This window comes from Anastrepha ludens, chromosome X, assembly GCF_028408465.1.
Source record: "Anastrepha ludens isolate Willacy chromosome X, idAnaLude1.1, whole genome shotgun sequence".
In the NCBI taxonomy this organism is placed as follows: domain Eukaryota; kingdom Metazoa; phylum Arthropoda; class Insecta; order Diptera; family Tephritidae; genus Anastrepha; species Anastrepha ludens.
The window spans coordinates 6,048,084-6,067,964 of NC_071503.1; the positions used below are offsets into that span (position 1 = coordinate 6,048,084).

General features: G+C 35.0%; 1 protein-coding gene across 1 annotated transcript in view; it reads left to right on the top strand.

The window, feature by feature from the left end:
- Positions 1–3,101: 3,101 nt before the first annotated feature.
- Positions 3,102–19,881, top strand: part of LOC128869497 (paired box protein Pax-6-like) — a 182,997-nt gene continuing 166,217 nt past the window's right edge. Inside the window, exon 1 of the mRNA XM_054112066.1 lies at positions 3,102–4,697. Within this exon, the coding sequence (XP_053968041.1) occupies positions 4,447–4,697 (251 nt within the window). The 5' untranslated portion in view covers positions 3,102–4,446. The remainder of the gene's footprint in view (positions 4,698–19,881) is intronic.

The window sequence follows — 19,881 nt, forward strand, 5'->3', positions numbered from 1 at the left end:
TTTCCTGTAAAACTTTTTTCAGTATGTTTCGCACGCATTCATACTCTCTTCTTTTTTCAGATGGCAACGATGCAATATGATGGTTATGTAAATTTTTTCTTTTTCAATAACCAACAAAATCTCAGTTATTTCGTAAACAAACCGATATCACGACCCAAGTTATGCCATCCATCAGTTGTTTCCTTCAAATTCGCTGAAAGCTGGTTAACGGAGTGATATTGTGGAGCCTTCTGAAATATTTTCCCCATAACATACTCGGCCAGTCAGTTGATTTTGTTCCGATGCCAAAAAAGTAATATGGGGGACGGCTATGTTGATTTTTTTCTTATATCACCAACACAATCTCAGTTTTTTTGTAATCCCGATTACGTCAGTCAATCAGCCAGTTCACGGTCTGATGTTGGTCACACCTCTACATTCTGTACATTGCGAAGAGTTGTTGTAAAAAAGGTTGGTATATTACCAGTATGAGTCGCAACCCTATCTGTGATGCGGGGTCCCTAGGTAGTTACGTACACTAGCTTATGGTAATCCTCCCCTACTCATAGTTCAAAGCACACATATAAGGCGTCCGCAGAAAAACAAACAAAATTTGTATCGGTTTGAGGGTTTTTTAAAGTCGATAATAAACGTTTTTGTATGTATTGGGATTGCCATTAAAGGTGCTGAACTTTGAAATTCAACAAAAAAAACAGTTAAAGTTCACTACATTTTCTTTTGGCACCATTGTAGGCGGCACTCCTTGGTGTACCACTTTTATATTATATCTTATCATGACGTCATCAATTTCAATGTGGAAATTGCCTGTGTCTTGTCAGCAATAACTTGAAATTTCATGTAATTCCCTGAGTGTAGAGGCACAAACTGAATCTCCCACAGATTTTCATCGCTCCAAATTCGGCAATTTTAAAAAAGTCTTATCTTCGGCTTGTTTAACAAGTCACCAGAAAAATGGCTCGACATTGAAGAAGAAGATTTTCTTCCCGAACGTTTGGCGAACAGAGAAATGATTTTGATAACTATTTGTAAAAAGCTAAGCGCGCTGTTAAGTCATGTAGCTCCACATGTAGCTCCATCAAATTTGAGTGATGTAGTTTTATCAAAATGTAGTCATATATCACGCCTAATGAAAACTAGGTTTTTATAGTATAATTACTTTACTTGTATTCACAATCTCCGTTCCAAATGAACAATGTCATTCGTTATACATGCAGATGAAACTTTTATCGATACCATAGAACTTTTGAATTTATTGGTGTTACTATGTATCCACTCTCAATTGATTGGGCAAGACTTTCCATAAAAAATGTATTCCCAAAATCATTGAAGAACCATTAAAAATGGTGAAATGAGATGAAAAGTTGATTTGAATCCAAAATTCTGTCGGATCCTCACGGGCATGCATTCCGTTCGAACTTAAGTGGTTGCAGTTCTCCGAATAGCTTTCGCTTTGACAACATATGAAGATCAAGGTTGATCGCTATAAGTATGGGGATTAAATCTTGAGAAACCACATTTTGCACTTTCAGATATGCACACTTAATACCCAAAATAATTTTTCGATAGACAGCAAAACATATTATTAACATATTATATAATTATTGTATGTTATTCATAATCCAATTCAAATTCACTATCAATTTTAACTTCATTTTTAAATACGAACTAAATCAAATAATATTAGCATACTACTGTTTTTTAGGAATTCGCTATCAATTTCCACTTCATTTTCAAATTCAAATCAAATCAAATAATATGAAATATTTATGGCGGAAATACACTTGGAGGTTTACCATTGCCTGCCGAGGGGCGGACACGGAGATTCGAACCTACGCACTCCCGAATGGTTGTCATGCACCGAACCATTACATGCAAAATAACCATACAAATTAGTGTCCGGGGAAAAGTCTCTTACAGCGCTTTCCCAATACGAGTATCGGGCATATCCGCTTTTGACTCAGTGACTTTAAGAACTGCGGTAATTATTGCATATGGAGCGAGACTTAAAACCCCAATGCACATTGAAAAACCACTGCTAGATTTTGGAATGCAGGCAGTTTGCATCATTGTGACATACTTTATTGAAACTAAAGTTGGAGCCAACAATACCGTTAATGGTGAACAGATAATTCGCAGATCTTTTGTTCTTAACGTCAACACCAATCGTTTATGGGCGAAAGACCATGGAGATCATGGATTAACCACTGTATTAGTGACCGAAATATTCCAGGGAAAGGACTTGTCAATTTGCGCTTAGGTCAAGTTATTTTACTCCCTCATTAGATTCAAATTTCTTGAATAGAATTTTTCTAGTGTTCGTTAACTTATTTTATATAGTGTACTCGTAAATATACGCGTGCGGTGCTTTTCTTTGTAAAATGTTACCGCCAGCGTTGCCATTTAGAACTACTTGGAGCTATTTTGCTGGCGAATATTATTTGAAACGTTAAATGTCTTTTAGTTAAAGAAACTAAAACGAAACGAAACATACATATACTAAGCCATTTCTTTTGGCATATTATTACGACTTCAGTTAAAATGAAATTCCAATAGCTCAAACCAGCAGCCTCAAGTCAACCCGACTTATCAATTTCAATTAAATAAAACTTTAACAAGAAGATAATAAGGGCTAGTACTCCAAGTATTCTGGCAACGCTGTCTTCTACCTCGATTCGTTAGTTCAGGGTTTAAATTTATGCTGTTGTATTTGATGGTAATTAACTGGGATGGTGTGCGCTCTATCGCTGGCATTCTATTTGTTTATGTTTGTACACATGTATGTATTCTCCATTTATACATACATAAGTATGCTCTTCGATTGGTTGGCTGTCTGTCAACGGTGTCGACACTGTCCCAGCCATTTCGCTTCGATTGATGCAGACTTTATTGCTGCGCCGCACTTTGCTAAATAATTTTAGCCGTTCACTGTTGAGTTTATACGACTCTTCTGGCCCGATTGACGACATGTACAGGGAAAAATGCTTAATAAAAATGTATGGGTGTGCGTACATAAATACTTTCTTGACTGTAGTACCTCTGCCGCGTTTCGGCATTCACGCATGTAAAACACATCAGTTCGTGCGCTTCGATTTCAACATCGACATCGTCGACTTGGTCGTTTAAGCACGTTCGTGTTTGTTGGTTTGTTGGTTCTCCGATTCATTGGTTTGTTGGTGTATTTTTTCGCTTGAGAGCTCATTAACGTTTCGCTTCGCTAAGTGCGCTGTATCGCCTGGGAGCCAGCAACGCGATAACCCAAGTCAACCAACCCGCCAAGGAAGTCAAGCCAAGCCAAACCAAGTCAAAGAACCAAAATCAAAACTCACCAAGCTGTGAAAAAATCCCGAACTAAAATTTTTTATAAAAGTTTTTCTTTATCGGTGTCTATGCGCACTGATACAATATCATATTCCTGTGTAAAGGTGTTCGTCTGTGTATGTATCAATGTATCGGCGGATCTGATTGCCTAAGATCACTAATTTTGGCACATAAAAATAATGGAATAGAAATAATATTTGAAAATTCAAATTGCTGGCGTACGTTGAGTGCACTTCGCCCTTTCCGCGGCCGAAATGGCATACATGATAAACGTTTGGAATTGAGAGAGAATAATAGTAGGAAAACAAAGTTCAATTAGAAAATATCAAATGAAAATATTTTCTAAAAATATAAGTGAATGCATAAACACTATATGTATATGTATGTAGATGAGATTCTTGGCTCTGATGAACGCCAAAGTCTTAAGGTATAAACAATTAACAAGACCCACCGATGCATATGAACTAAACTTTTAATTACAATACATCAACGACTGCAAACAAAGTAACAAACTAAATTTACCCAAAACAATTTTTTTTTTCAATAAGTGCGTTCCAACAAAAAGGCGACGGTGCTGCAAAAATATGATGGCACGATTTTCGTAAGCGCCGCAGTAAACAATTCCAATAACAATAACCAAATATAAAATTAAACGCTCAATATTTATGACCTTAATATGCGAATTAAAATCTGGCAAAATCAATTGATACAAAATAATATATCTATTTAGATGCATATGTGTATAATAACCAAATACTGATATATACTTATTTAATGTTTATAAAATGCAAGTTCTAGAAATACATAAAAAAAATAAAAAAATATTTCAAAAACTGTGCACCACCAAAAATTAAAAAGAAAATTGTGTGAAATAAATAGTATATTTCTACTAAAAAACCTGAAGTGGTGAAGAAACTGAAATCAAAATGCGAAACTTTAATTAACCAATGATTTTGTTTTCGTACGCTTGTCAGTGGAAATAATAATAATAGAACGTTTATGAAAACTCAAACGCCTGCTTTCAAAACATTAAAATACATATATCGCCCTGATTTTTAATTGTTTTGCGTTGTTTACTCATTTATAATACAGATATTAACAAAACAAAACATAAATAAAAAAATTGCAATGATGATGCTAACTACAGAGCATCTTATGCATGGCCATGCGACGTCGGTTAGTCAGAGTGCGCTTTTTGGTTGCTCGACAGCAGGACATAGCGGCATCAATCAGCTTGGTGGCGTCTATGTCAATGGTCGACCTCTACCAGACTCGACTCGCCAGAAGATCGTCGAATTAGCGCATTCCGGTGCGCGCCCTTGTGATATATCACGCATCCTGCAGGTGTCCAACGGATGTGTTAGTAAAATTCTGGGCAGGTAAGAGCATCTAGCGGCTGGGCGAGCAAAATACATATCGAACACATACAAATATCGCTCGAGGGTGCCATGAACAATATAATACGTGATATTTATTCGTACACATATAGTTTATAAAAATAATAATTTGAGCATTAAATTGATTTACATGTTTTAACCAAATTGTCCAATTTAATGTGCTTTATCAAATTGAAAATAATGATTTTTTGAATGAACTCATATTATTTATTCATAAATAGCTGTATATGTACATAAATGATTTGTATACAAGTAAAATAATTTTTTCACCAAGCAAAAGGTAAAGCGTGTTTCTTTCAATAATATTTTAAAAATTCTAATTTCACAGTTATTTCATTCCATCAAAAACTATAAATTGAATCTCATACTAAAAATGATGCAACTAAAATGAAAGTCGCATATTGAAATTAATAAATTATATTTTTTAGATTCTCAGTCGGTTAATCAGCGTTTATGACAGGTTAGACTTTCATAATATCTACAAAAAGGGTTTCACTAAACTGGAATAGTTATGAACTTATAGTCGGTGTTCGTAAAGTAACCGAAGCCTCTTATATGCTTTGGTATAAACTTTTTACAATGAGCTTATGCTGGCGAAATTCAAAACTTATATCCTAAATTATGAAAATTATATCCAGAGCTTACATTCAATACACTCAATTTGCAATTTTCACAATGACCTCCTGGTGTTAGCTCATAACTAACTCATGTGTGCATAGTGTTATCTATATTAATGTGAACCTTCCACAAATGTATTACACACCCACTTTACTTAATATGGTGCTGGTAACACTTGCTGAATGTCAGTTTGTCTAACCGTAATTTTGCATCATATAAAATTTTTTACAAATTCAATTTGTTTTTTACTCCAAATTAAATACAATTGGTATATGTTTACAAACAAACAAAAGTATTACACATTTATGTACATACAGTGGCTCACAGCTAAAATGATGTAGTAAATTTTACAAACCAAATAGTAAAATAAACGGATATAAAGCACATTGTTGACAAAATTGATAAGTCAACTGATAATAAAAAAAAAAAAATCATTTTAAATGTTTAAATGTTTAAATGTTCATAATACAATATAAAACCATAAGCCTTTAAATACGAGTATAAGTATGTAAACGTGAAAAGGCAGCCAAACGCTGTTCTAAAATCATTGCCTATAACTACTAAAGGGTCGTTAAATTTCAAGGGCCGAAGTTCAATGTGAACTACACCTAAACGGCAACTACACCGTTAGACTTCTTTCTTTGGGGTTTTTTGGAAAAAAAAGGTACGTCGATAAGCCGGCAACAATTCAAGAGCTAAAGGATGAAATAATTCGGCATATTAATGGCATAGAACCTCAATTATGCCTCAGAGTCATCGAAAATTAGAACCATCTGGATGGAGGTGTGTAGCCAGTGGCGGCGCTAGACCAAATGTGTACGTCGGCGACATCAACTTCGCGAGGCCTCTTTACTTCGCAGTGAAAGAAAACGTAAAATTAAGTGAGCCAAATTATAAAATAATTTATGAGTATAACGAGTTTTATTGTTAATATTGTAAAATGATGACAAAAAATAATTACACACAGAAATTAAAATAGTCGAACTTTTCGTCTTTTAGCCTCACTGAATTTTTTCAGGATTGAGTCGTAGTTAAGTCTAGCCGCTATTTCAGTTCGATTGACAGAACTGATAACGCGGATAGTCTGTCTTGGCTCATTGTGCTTCTCAAATGGGTTTTTATCAACTTCAACTTTGAGAAGCTTCTCTCAGCGGAAGCTGTGCTGACCGGAACTGTGAGCATAATTCTAATTGTAATATAAACATTTGGATATATTTCTTCTAAATTATTTTCTAAAATGTATTGGATGAGTTGTTTCGCGTCGTTGATAGAGTCTAGTGAATTAGTTTTAAAAAGCTGAACTTCTTCATATAGTTCGAAAGTCTGTATGTCACTTTTTTCGCCTTCCCGAAGTCTTGTACCTAAATCAGTACAATGTTTGAGAAGATCCTGTTTTGGCATAGATTTCAAATAATTGATATCATAAATAAAACCAAATTGCTCAAAATATTCATTGAGCGCTGTAAATCGACATTCAGTATCGACTATTATAGCATCTACCATTGTGTTAAAATAATTAACTCTGAACTGCTTTTCAGGAGATTCAACTGGTTCATCAGTATGTTCATAACTAAGCATTCGTTTTTTCCTGGCTATTCTTTTTCCCTAAACTGAGACTGAATTTCATAAGTACTTTTCTCCACAAATAATCTAGCTCCTGTTACGCTTTTTTCAAATCCTGTATTTCGGAATTCGTGAATCCAGCTACAAAATGAGCGTAAAGTATCAATAGCGACTTGCAAGTTGACTTGAACCGATTGCCATAGTTTACTTATATTGTTTACACGTGCAAAACCTCATACCACGCGTGTAATGCAACAATAAACTCAAAAGTTAATATTTCCTTTAGAACTGCTTCACTGTCGCTTAGAGTTTTGGAATCATCAGTTTTATTTTTCAGTTCATTCACATATCCGATGACATCATCAAATTGTAACAATGTTGCTTTTACTGCTCCGATTCTACTCTCCCATCTCGTTTCAGACAGAGTTTGTAAAGTCAATTTTAATTTATTTTTTACTATCTCCCAACGCTTGCTTGGCTTTGAAAACAACACATAGTTTTTCTTGATAAAGCCGAAAAATGTTTTGGCTGTCGTTGAAGAGCTTGCTGCATCTATCAAAAGTAAATTCCAACTGTGGCATCCGCATGGTGTAAAGAATGTTCTTGGATTTATTTTGAGTATTCTTCTTCTGATACCTTTGTTAATTCCGGCCATATTGGCGCCATTATCATATCCCTATCCTCGACAGCTTTGGATATCGAGATCATTTCTTTCCAGTTCTTGTAGTATTGATTTTGTTAAATACTCTCCTGTTGTTTCTGCCACGTGAATAAACCCAATGAAATGTTCTTCTACAGCTCCAGTTGACAAATTGCAAAATCTTAATATTATTGACATTTGTTCAACACGGTTTACGTCCCTGGTAGAATCGAGCAAGATGACGTAGTATTTTGCTTGTTTAACCCTGTGTATAATTTCGTTAATAACTAATTTAGACATTAAAGTAATTAATTCGTTTTGGATGTCGTGGCTCAGATAATGTTGAATAAGTTGTTTGTCATTAATACTTTGCATATGCTCCCGTAATGTCGGATCATATTTAGATAACAACTTAACTAAGTATAGAATGTGATATTGTTATTGTACTATTACGTAATATTGAAGTTACTTATATTAATGATACCATTTTGCTTAAAATAATAATAATGTTATTTTATTAACAATTTTGTAAATCCTTGCAAGTACGTACTTTCGGAGGGAGATCAAGAAAAGTAGTAGTTTACTACTCGGCTTCGTCTCGGCCACCATCTCACACCCGCCAGGAAGTCCAACTTTCTGGCCTTGGGTTGTAATATACTATCGTTAAAGTCGTTAAAAAGTTGAAGTTTAAAGTTGGCTTACCTTAACATTAGGTATGAAATTAATTACAAATAACGTAAAACTTTTATCCACTAGAACGTCGGGGTGATGACTTTACAATACAATAAAAAGAAACTTTGCGTTTGCGAGTCTGCAAGTTGCCGTATGAAAAAAATTACTCTCACAGACAAATGAAATATAGATAAATAAATTAAACAACACGGGGATTCCCCGTCCAGAGTCTCGTGCGCCGTGCGCGAAATCGAGCGTTTTCGCACTACCCGATAATACGATATTGGTATCGGACGCTCATAATGAAGAGCACACACACACATTATGTTTGTATATATGCTAAATTTAGATCTTTTGCACGTATAACTGATTTATTTATTGCATTCAAAGGTTTACCTACACCCATGAATTCAATAAATAAATAAATGATAAATGCCACACACATTACTTACAAACATTTTCACCCAATACAGATATCGTGTCGGGCAGTGTGTGTGAGAACGCTCATTAAGGCGAAGTCAGGATGATTGACGAAACGAATATAAATAGGTAACTCGTTTTTCTGCGAGGCCCCCTCAGGCGCGAGGCCGTCGGCGGTGGCCGACGTCGCCGACGCCTAGCGCCGCCACTGTGTGTCGCCGTGACCGCGGCGGCTATTTGGCCGATATTTTGTTCCATACGTAATTGAACCATACCAACACTATCATAATAAAGAGAAGCGACAATAATTTCCTAAAAAAATTTTAATTTATTCAAAATCAACACCGGCCCTTGAAACTTAGTAAAACTTAATAATTTAAAAAAATAAAAGCTCCAGGAACACCATCATTTTTAACCTTTTCAGATCAGAAGGCAAAAGTTTTGGTTGGAGAAAACTAAATGCAAATATGCAACTGTAAAATCTGCGCAGCTCAGACAAGCATGTCGGAGGGCATGTTATGGTATGGGGTTGCATACCATGGGAAGAAACCTCAAATTTATTGGAAGTGATATGGATGATTTAAGTTTTTGGTATCTTAAAGGTAAATTTGCTACAAAGTGCCACCCAAGAGGCTTCAAGAGGTATTTTATACATATATATATATATATATATAAGCAACCTCATACCATAACATTCCCTCCGACGTGTTTGACTGTGCTGCGCAGGATTTATGGTTGCATATTTGCATTTTATCCAAACAAAACTTTTGCCTTGTGATCTGAAAAGGTTAAAAATTATGCAATTCCTGCAGCTTTTATTTTTTAAAATTATTAATAATCTTACAGACCATTAAAACCAGATTAATGCTACACAATTATGTTTTATTTGAACAATTGAATTATAAATAATTTATACTTATGTAGTATAAAATATAAACTTTAAACTTAGTACGTAGAAAATATACAGTTTGTCAAGAATGACTTTTGACATACAAAATAAATTCAATTTTTCGACTTCATTAGCAAAATATAGCACTTTTTATTTATCCTTGACTTCTTTTTTGTACTGATTTATAATTACTCACAGCATTTAAAGGGAATTAATACAATAACATCTCGAAATTCTTTGGAAAAACAAAAACTAAAGCAACGATTTCATTAGTAAAAAATAACACTCTGTAGAGCATTTAATAAATTACTAAAACAAAACTTGAAATTCTTTGGAAAAACAACAACTAAAGCAATAAAAACAAATAACACACTATTTTGACACTGTCAATAAACTGTTTTTACATTGTGCTTTTTCAATTTCTTTAGTATGTGTTGCATAATTAACAAATAACACGCTATTTCGACACTGTCAATAAACTGTTTTTACAAACTTTAATACATTCGTTTTTTATTAAATACATAATGAGAATGCGTAATATTTTGACGTGATAACGTCTTATAATTCGATTTAGCCGGCTGCACGCACGAAAAAATGTGTCGTTACCTTGCTCATTAGTGTTACCTTGCTCATTTGTCGTTACCTTGAATGAACTGCAAGCGAAAGCGCGGAACGAACAAAGCAAACGAACGGCAACGTTCGACATCTATGCGCATATGTACATACAGTGGCTCGCAGCTTATTTCGTGTGGCTGTATGTTAAACTAAAGAATTGTAAAATTATTTTTATTTGATTTATTTAAAAAAAAATTTAAATGCACAATCAAAGATAAATTATTTCTAATTACAAACATGTATAAATGCATTCAAATTTTTTCTTCTTTAGTAGAATATTTACAACAAAAACAGAATACTAGGTAAATTGACGTCACAGCTTATTTCGTGTGTTCACTTTTACCGTTATCGGCGCCAGTAAACCGGTTAGCAATTATAAGAAATTTGTTTTGCATAGTATATTAGATTATATCCTTATTTAGTTTACACATTGAAAGTAGTCGGTTGTCCAGCTTAATTTAAAAATACCGTGATGGGTCGTCGTACGTCGATTGAAAGGCGCGAACTAGTGATTACGCATTACAAAAATGGAAAGTCGAAGATAAAAATTGCTCAAATTGTAAATTTGAGTACTTCCACAGTACAGTACATTATTCAACGCTTTTCTCGTGAAAAAAGAGTGGTTGACAAAGGCCGCCAAGCTCCAAACAAAATTTTTACAGAAGCTGATGAAAGGTGGATATTAAGAAAAATTAAAAAAGACCCACGAATTAGTGCGCCAGCTTTGACAAAAGAGGTTGAAAAAGTACTTGGTAAGTCATGTAATCCTGAAACAATAAGAAGAATTCTGCGCAAAGCTGATTTCCATGGTCGTACAGCTCGAATCAAACCGTTTGTTAATGAGCGTAACAGAAGATTAAGGGTGGAGTTTGCCGAAAACCATGTTAATAAAGACCAAACATTTTGGAATGACGTTATTTTCGCCGACGAAAGCAAATTCAACCTCTTTGGTTCCGATGGAAAGTCTTTCGTTTGGCGTAAGCCCAACGCGGAGCTGGACCCGAAGAATCTGCGTGGTACAGTAAAACACGGTGGGGGCCATGTAATGGTTTGGGGCTGCATGTCAACAGCTGGTGTCGGAAACTTGGTTTTTATCGACGAAATTATGGATTTATTTATTTATTTGAATTTATTAAAAAATAATTTACTACAAAGTGCTGAAAAATTAGGCATTCGGGACAGGTTCAGGTTCTATCAAGGCAATGATCCGAAGCATAAGTCGGAATTAGTTCAACGGTGGCTTATATGGAATTGCCCTCATGTGGTAAAAACGCCAGCACAATCACCTGTTCTCATTGTAATTGATAATTTATGGAATATTCTGGATCAAAAAATTAGAAAACATAACATAAGCAACAAACAAGATCTAAAAACAGCATTGCAAGTGGAGTGGGAGAAAATATCTCCTGAATACACTCGAAAACTTGTTAGCTCCATGCAATCCCGGTTAAAAGCTGTATTAAAACAAAAAGGCTACCTCTACAAAATATTAGATTAGTAAAAACTTAATAAATTTAAAAAAAAAAATCATGTTTTTTCTAGTTTGGTTAAGCACACGAAATAAGGTGTGACGTGGATTTACTTATAATTTTGATTTTGCTGTAAATATATTACTTAAGAAGAAATAATTTAAGTTTATTTATGTATGTTTGTAACAAGAAATAATTTATCTTTGAATGTACGTTTAAGTTTTTTTTCTAAATAAAGTTTATACAAAAATATTAAACTTTTTTATTTTGATAAACGGGCACACGAAATAAGCTGTGAGCCACTGTATATAAATTTACGTATTTGTATTTGCATATGCCTTCTTATTGATTATTATTAATTTGATTTACTTGAAGAATTTAAAATAAAACCAAGTTTGTTAATAATACCTGTTGTTTTAATGTTATTATTATTAATTTTTTTATTATATATGAAGGAAAAAATGTATGGTAATATTATATTTACCATATACCTTATAAGATATGTTGTATACTAATATATGTATATAAACATGCATATACATATACAATTTCGCGCAATTTTCAAAAAGAAAAAATCTATATGTAAAGATGCATACAAATCATAAGGACATATCAAATATACGAATCTATTCCGTACGCAAGCAAATGTAAGCTAATGTGCTTGAACTGCAGGCGAGAGCGCGGAACGAACGACAAAGAGCACAATCGGCCCCCGCGTTCGGCAACTTTCGACATCTGGCTCTGTCCTACTTGAGTGAGCATATATATGTATGTATATGCGCATATGTAGGTATATAAATTCACATATTTGTATTTGCATATGCCTTCTTCCTGTGTGCATAGTAATGAACCATTTCTCTGTTGAGAATAGGACGATGATAGAAAAAGTAGGAAATGAAAGGGAGTGTTTCGAGTGTAAAGTGTCTTGAAAAAGGCAAATCGATGATGGTGCCTCTTAGTGTTGTTGACTTATTAACGTCTGATGCACAATAGAAATTGAAGATATCTTTCATGAATTTGATCAATGTTTCGTCATTTTTCACGTTTGCGTAAATGTAACTTGACCTATTCCATTGCAATTCCATTTACCTCCTCCTCTATATCCATACAAAATATCTATCAAACAAATAAAATTAAAATTTTGTTTTGAAAATTGCAACCATTCCATCAATATTTTCTTATGACGTTGTCACGTTAAACTATCGTCAGTAAACCGATTTTACAGACAACCTCTTTTTTTTTTTAATTTAATATTTGGTATGATAACCGTGGACTGGACCAATTTGTTTATGCTGTATGCATTCGGTATATTCTGCCACTCCTCCATTATTGCAGTTTTTAATGCTGCTACCTTCTTTGGATGTCTTTTATGGACTCTTTTCTTTAAAAAGGCCCACAAATTTTCAATCACGTTTATGTCGGGACTCTGGGCTCGTGTGTTTATAACTTTACCGCAATTGTAGAGAAGCCATATCTTCACACTATGCTCCTCATGCTTTGGATCGTTATCTTGGTAAAATTTAAAATTTGTTTTATTCTCAGTGATAAACCCAAATTTTTTAGCACTGCCATAACGGAAATTTTAGTCTAGTCGATCCATCGTTGTAATACAGCATTACCTTTGTCTCGTCGTAAAATATATATGTAATCTTCTGGTTCGGAAATGTGGTTTAAAGCAAAAGACATGCATTTTTCTACGTTTTGTGCAGACAGGAATGGTTTCTTGCGTGCTGATCTCGATGAATATTTCTGGTGCAGCTTCATAAAAGGCAGCAATACTACACTCCTCGTTAAGCTCCTTTGTAAGTGTTCTGAAGAAAATTCTCAGGTTTTTGTCCACTTTTTAGATCATCAAGCGTTCTGAACGTCCAGTAATTTAAGTTTTACAGCCACCTGCATGCTTTTGCTCTAATTTACCCTCTTTTTCCGCTCCATTTTATTTATTTATTTATTGTCTTTGAATGGATACATTCTTACAGACTATATTAAGCTAATGTACAATAGTTTAGTAGTATACTAAGAAAAGAACGATTTAAGATGATTGACTAAGATGCCATACGGCCATGTAAAATCAGCACCAGAAGAATTGAAAAACATATTTAAATCTGCACATGCCCTAGGAATCGGAGCATTCACCCCATAGTTGGTTCTCGAGAAGCCAATTTTAAAGGTTTCATACTGTCGGAGCCTCATATTGGGTATATTAAATTGAATTTTACTTAAAAGGGAAGGACAATCAATAGATCCAGAAATGATACGAATAATAAATGAGCACGATAGAATAGATCGTCTGCTATCAAGTGGTTTTAAGTCAATTAATAAACATCGAGAGCGGTACGATGGTACAGGCTCAGAAAATTTTAAAGATCGGAGCGCAAAACGAAGAAAGACTTTCAGAACTCTCTCAATCCGATTAGACAGACCTATTTGGTACGGTCTCCAAATAATAGCGGCATACTCTAATCTTGATCTAACAAAACCACATTATAATATTATAAACTATCTGACGTGCTACCGAAAACATTATAGACAATTACTGAACACTTTTTCCAAAGTGGTAATTATAATATAATAATTCCGTAATATCAAAGGATTATCTTTTGCCAAGCATTTTAAAAACACAATATTTAAATTTTAAGCCCGAACAAAAGCAGAGATAACCGTAGATCGAAGTTAATTGTGCAACACATACTAAAGAAATTGAAAAAGCACAATGTAAAATCAGTTTATTGACATTGTCGAAATAGTGCGTTATTTGTTTCTATTGCTTTAGTTGTGGTTTTTCCAAAGAATTTCAAGTTTTGTTTTAGTAATTTATTAAATGCTCTACAGAGTGTTATTTTTTACTAATGAAATCGAAAAATTTAATTTATTTTCAATTTTAAAGGTCATTCTTCACAAACTGTATGTTAAATTTCTTACAATTTACTAGAAAGAATATTAGATAATACTAAGAAACTAGTTAGACATTTCAAGCATTTCAAATATTTCAAACCTGGTTGATTGCCCCAGTAAAGTTCCGTAATAGCTTTTTTCTTTTCTGGAGTGGACAGTGACACCTTGCCCAAGTTGCAGCATATAGTTGATGCTCGCTTCTTTGCGAGTTTGTCAGAAATCTTATTTCCTTCGATGCCAATGTTACCCGCTACTTAAAGAATGTAGGCTCAAGTATGATATATTATGCCACCATTTGCAATAGAATTATAGTTTTGATTTTAAAAAAATCATATAACTTGACGAATGTCTAAATGTGTCACATTTTCTATACTCGCTGTAGGACTCTTTACAAAATGAAGCCTCGGTGTCAGTAGTGAATAATTCCATGACGGTACCTTTTTTATGTCATCTTTGGCATTTGTCAAGAAAACAGATATACAATTTTACACGATAGAAAAACTCTTTAAAATCATTGAAGTTTATTACGAAAATGATCCATCTTCAAGAACAACATATCTTAAAAAAATTCAAAAACATGCTTCTGTCGGAGATAGAAAAAGGACTGACAGACTAAAAACTGGTCGTTCTGTTGAGAGTATTGCTGTTGTAGGGTAAAGTGTTTGCATTCATGAATCGACTGTTTGGCAAATTTTACCTGTAGACATGCTCATGGTGGGCATTTAAAAGATTTCATTTTTCACATATATTTGTAAAAAGCCGTATTTTGAATAAAAATAGTTAAACCTGAAAGAATGAAAATTAGTACATGTTTTATTTTAAAAATATGCGCGTCTTTTGAAATACCCTTTATTTCATATTTTGATTAATTTTTACGTTTGTATTAAAGTAAGGTCAAATCTTTTTTAATATCTTTCATTTGAAGCCAGTTTTATAATCAGTGTTTTTTACAATCGAATTTTGGGATTAAATATTCTTATCACAGGCCGTAAAATTTAATTTGAGTAAGTGTAATTTTTAGTACTCAAATTGCGTGTTCCTGGAATTTCAATAGGATCGGTTATTTGCTAATTTGGTTGATTTTAGCTCGATTATAGGTTAGTATATTATAAAATCAAGTGCATTTTGTGGTAGTAATTACACCTTTATCGTTATGGACGGCAGTCATGGAAGTCAAAGTGACGGATGGATTTTCAGGCAATGAATTTTTAAAGATTGGGCTTGATGCTGCACTTCAAAGCAATTTGCCTAGAACGAAGACCCCATTTCCGTATTAATTAGTAGCAAACGCAGCCTTCCTACTAAAACATAATATGATATAATAAAGACTTTCGCTAGGGATATTAATGCAGAAAAAGAAAATAGTAACGCACAAATTTCTCGAGAACATATGACCATGGAAATTACATTCGGTTATTATATACAGGGTTTGATAGAAAAGTAATGAGCCTTCCCGCGCGGAGCGTCTGCCAAGCGATCAACCGAATCGGCTGGTGAGGGAAAATGATCGTTGGACCTTCCACTAGAAACCGGTCCCAGTTCGCTGGCAACAGCGGTGCGAGCGTGAAAGCTGTTTTAAAAGTGTGTTAGGATTTTGCAGTGGCGAAAATGCAGCGATCGTTGGAGCAATGTTACTCGATCAAATTTTGCGTAAAGCTAAACAGTTTGTACCTCCTGGAAGCACTGTAAACGCGGCATTTTACAAAGAAGTGCTCCTTCGGCTGAAAAACCGCGTCGCCCGGGTTCGGCCCGACCTCGTCAACAATTGGACCCTTCATCACGACAATGCGCCGGCGCACACCGCCTTCCTCTGCACCTCTGCATTGGCCAAGATGGGAGTTCCGGTGCTTCCCCACCCTCCCCACAGCTCAGACCTGTCCCCTCCGGACTTCTTCTTGTTCCCGCGCCTGAAAAGAAAGCTGAAGGGGAGGCGTTTCGACTCCATCGAGGCGATCCAAAAAACAGTGACAGCCGAATTGAACGCGATTCCGGCGGATGAGTTTAAAAAATGTTTCCTGCAGTGGAAGGCCCGCTACCAGGGGTGTATTGACGCTCAAGCGTCCTATTTTGAATAAAATTAGCTGTATAAGACAAAAGGTTTAATAAAACTGCTTAAAAAAAATAAGGCTCATTACTTTTCAATCAAACCCTGATGGTCCTTATTTCTTTCGAAATGAGTAAGGAGCTACCGTTACAGTAAATTTCGAGCGCTAGCTCGATGCCATACTGACTGAATTTTTGTTTCCAAAAATTAATTAGCTAAACATCGGCGACATTTGATTTCAACAAGACGGCGCAAAACTCCATACAGCGCGCTTAACAATCGATTTACTGCGATATTCAAGCGACCATTGACGCCATGTGGTTAAATTTATTGGAAAAAGTAGTCAAAAATCGGACTGATCGTATGGACCATATAACTCGTAGCAGCGGCTTACATATGCCGGATATCATAAATATGATGAAATTGTCTAGCAGATTATAATAAAAAACAATTCATTCCAACAATATTTCTGTTTTGCATTATCATCTTAAATTCTCAAGCTCTTTAAAAACTCCTCTACAAAAAAGAACATTGAATAACTTTTGCCTATGTAAGTCACTGCTAAAGAAAGTAAGATGTTTGAATGGAAATTTTTCAAGTTCTTTGATTATCAATCATAGTAGTGCCATTCACGTATGTATATACGTATGTATGTATACCACAAATTAAGATGTATACTTTACGACTTGGATTTAGTTTTTTGCGTCCATCATTCCATCAAAAAAAACCAAAGAACCACGTACATATATAACATAAAAATCAGTCCTAATTCAGCTGGCTTTGAGGATGCCTTACAGTTCCTTTGAAATATCAAACATTTCCATTGCTCTGCATACCGATTTCGGTGCGTCCGTGAGCACTCTAGTCGCGTGGCTCTAATATTTTGTGTGAGGAGTGACTTTTTTGCTAGACGATTTCCTACAAGTTCAACTTCTCGGAGCTTTCTGCGCCGGGTTTCAGATCCCTTTTGATTTCCAAAGCACTTTAAATCGATTTTTGAGTTCATGTGGCTTGTGACGCTGTCATGTCGAGTGGTCTATCTTCTGATGTTTTTTTGCTAGGAGCCTCCAACGACTGCATTCTATTTTTCTTCCAATTTCACGTTTGGATATCACTTCTTCGTCCGAAGTAAAAATACACACTTTTTCATCGCGCGACAAACGCTTGTTAGTATTTTTTAGTATCACGATGCGTATTATGGTATGTAACTGCTTATTAGGTTAGGTTTTTGGGGCAATCGGCTTCGAGTAGCCAAACGCACTTAGACCACGTAGGTCCGTTGTGGTACCATTGTGTAGCACGGATCCTTAGTTTTCATGGAACCAGTTAGACTCTCTTATGAAGCGTAGTATAGATTTTATCCCAACACCGGATAGTTCCGTAAGAGGGTCAAAATGGTATTTTCCCAACAACCTTGCTCTACTCCTAGCTAACGCTGGACAATTACAAAGGAAGTATTCTACTGTTTCTTTCGCTTCCTTTTCTCTACAACTTCTGCAGTATTCATGCGAAAATACTCCTAGCCTAGAAGAGTGCCTACATAACAGCCAATGACCGGTGACACAAGCCGCGATCTTCGAGATGTTTGCTCTTGAGAAGTTAAGCAACTTTCTTGATCTTTTCTTATCTATTTGAGATCAAATTAGCCGGCTTGTAACACACATATTTTCTTCTCTCCATGACCTTTTGGTCTCCTGGAGAATATTATTTCTTATTCTTAAGCTGCAAGTTGTAATAGGGATTTCAATGTTGCCTCTGTTTTCAAGAAGTGGAAGATTAGTACCCTTTCTGGCTAGCTCATCGGCCCTGCAATTTCCTTGAACATCTCTATGCCCCGGAATCCATACATATAAGGTTGACCTTGAAGACGGTGCCAATATCATTTATAGCTGCCAGAAATTTCTGAGCAACCTTTGATCTTAGTATAACTGCCTCCATTGATTTGATGACCTGACTGTCCGAGAAGATATTTATCGTAGTTCTTGTTACGGCGTGTGTGTTAAGGTACACAGTTACCTCCTTTATGGCTAAGACTTCTGCCTGATATACGCTAGAGTGGTCCGGAAGTCGGACCGTTAATTCAAATCCTAATTCTTCTGAAAAAACTCCATATATATATATGTATATATATATAGTATACATATATAAATATAGTATATTATATATATATATACCCGTTTTGGGTATTTGGCTGAGCTCCTCTTTGTATTTGTGATGTGGGTCTTGATATTGTTCGTTTGTACAGTTTTCAGCCGACTCCGAGCGGCTGATATTTTTTATGAGGAGATTTTTCATGGCAGAAATACACTTATTGCCTGCCGCGGGGCAACTGCTATTAGAAACAACTTTTTCTTCATTTTGGTATTTCACTGAGATTCGCACCTGCGTTCTTTGAATGGTACCCACGCACCAACCCAGGAAAATGTGTTTCTCAAACAATTTTAGTTGATGTAGTCGTAACTAGAAAAGGCAAACGCAAGGGCATTGGGGGTTATTTTTTGTAGCATCAGACGGCAGGACGAAAATTAAGTCCTAAACTATAAAAAGTGGATGTGGGTTTTGTGCGACTTCAACGGGGTGGCACAAAAAATCGACACCAACGTTATACAAAAATGTTAGTATCCTTTACTAAATTATCAACAGACTGAAAAGAATGTTGAGAGTTTCGATCATGATATTGTTCTCAGTATTATGAGACATCAAATGGTTTCTTAACAACATGCCGAATTTGAAGAATTGTACAATTTGACTAAAATTTCATTTCTACACACGCATATGGTCTGTTTAATTGCATGTTATTATTTTTTCTTTAAGCAAATCTTAGTGTCCATGAACTAAAATATGGACAGAAATAGATAACAATTGTGCTAATGATACTGAGGAAGTTACTGATGACGCTGATCGGGTTGTTGTAGATTCTGATGATGAGCAAGCCATTAAAGTTTTGAAAAAGCAATACCAACTCGCTCGAATACACCATTGTTCTCAAAAATATATGAGTTATTGCAGAGCAAAAATCACTGGAAGCTAAGAAAAACAAACAAACTTTAATGTACCCTCTCTGTTTATGAGGTTTTTGCACAATTTATTAACATTTTGGAATTAAGCCTCTATTCATAAATTAAACCTACGATGACAAAATATGTGCAAATATATACAAGGCAATGCATTTCAATACATAGCAATGCAGCATACCTGTGACAAGCTTTGCGCTGTTTGTCTTATAGTCATGGCAACACATACAGTTTTAACTTACCTCTCGTATGCGCGGCTTTTAATAAAAGAGATTTAGCAAACAGAGGGTCGCGTTTTTATACCGTTCAACTCGTGCTTTCTGTGAT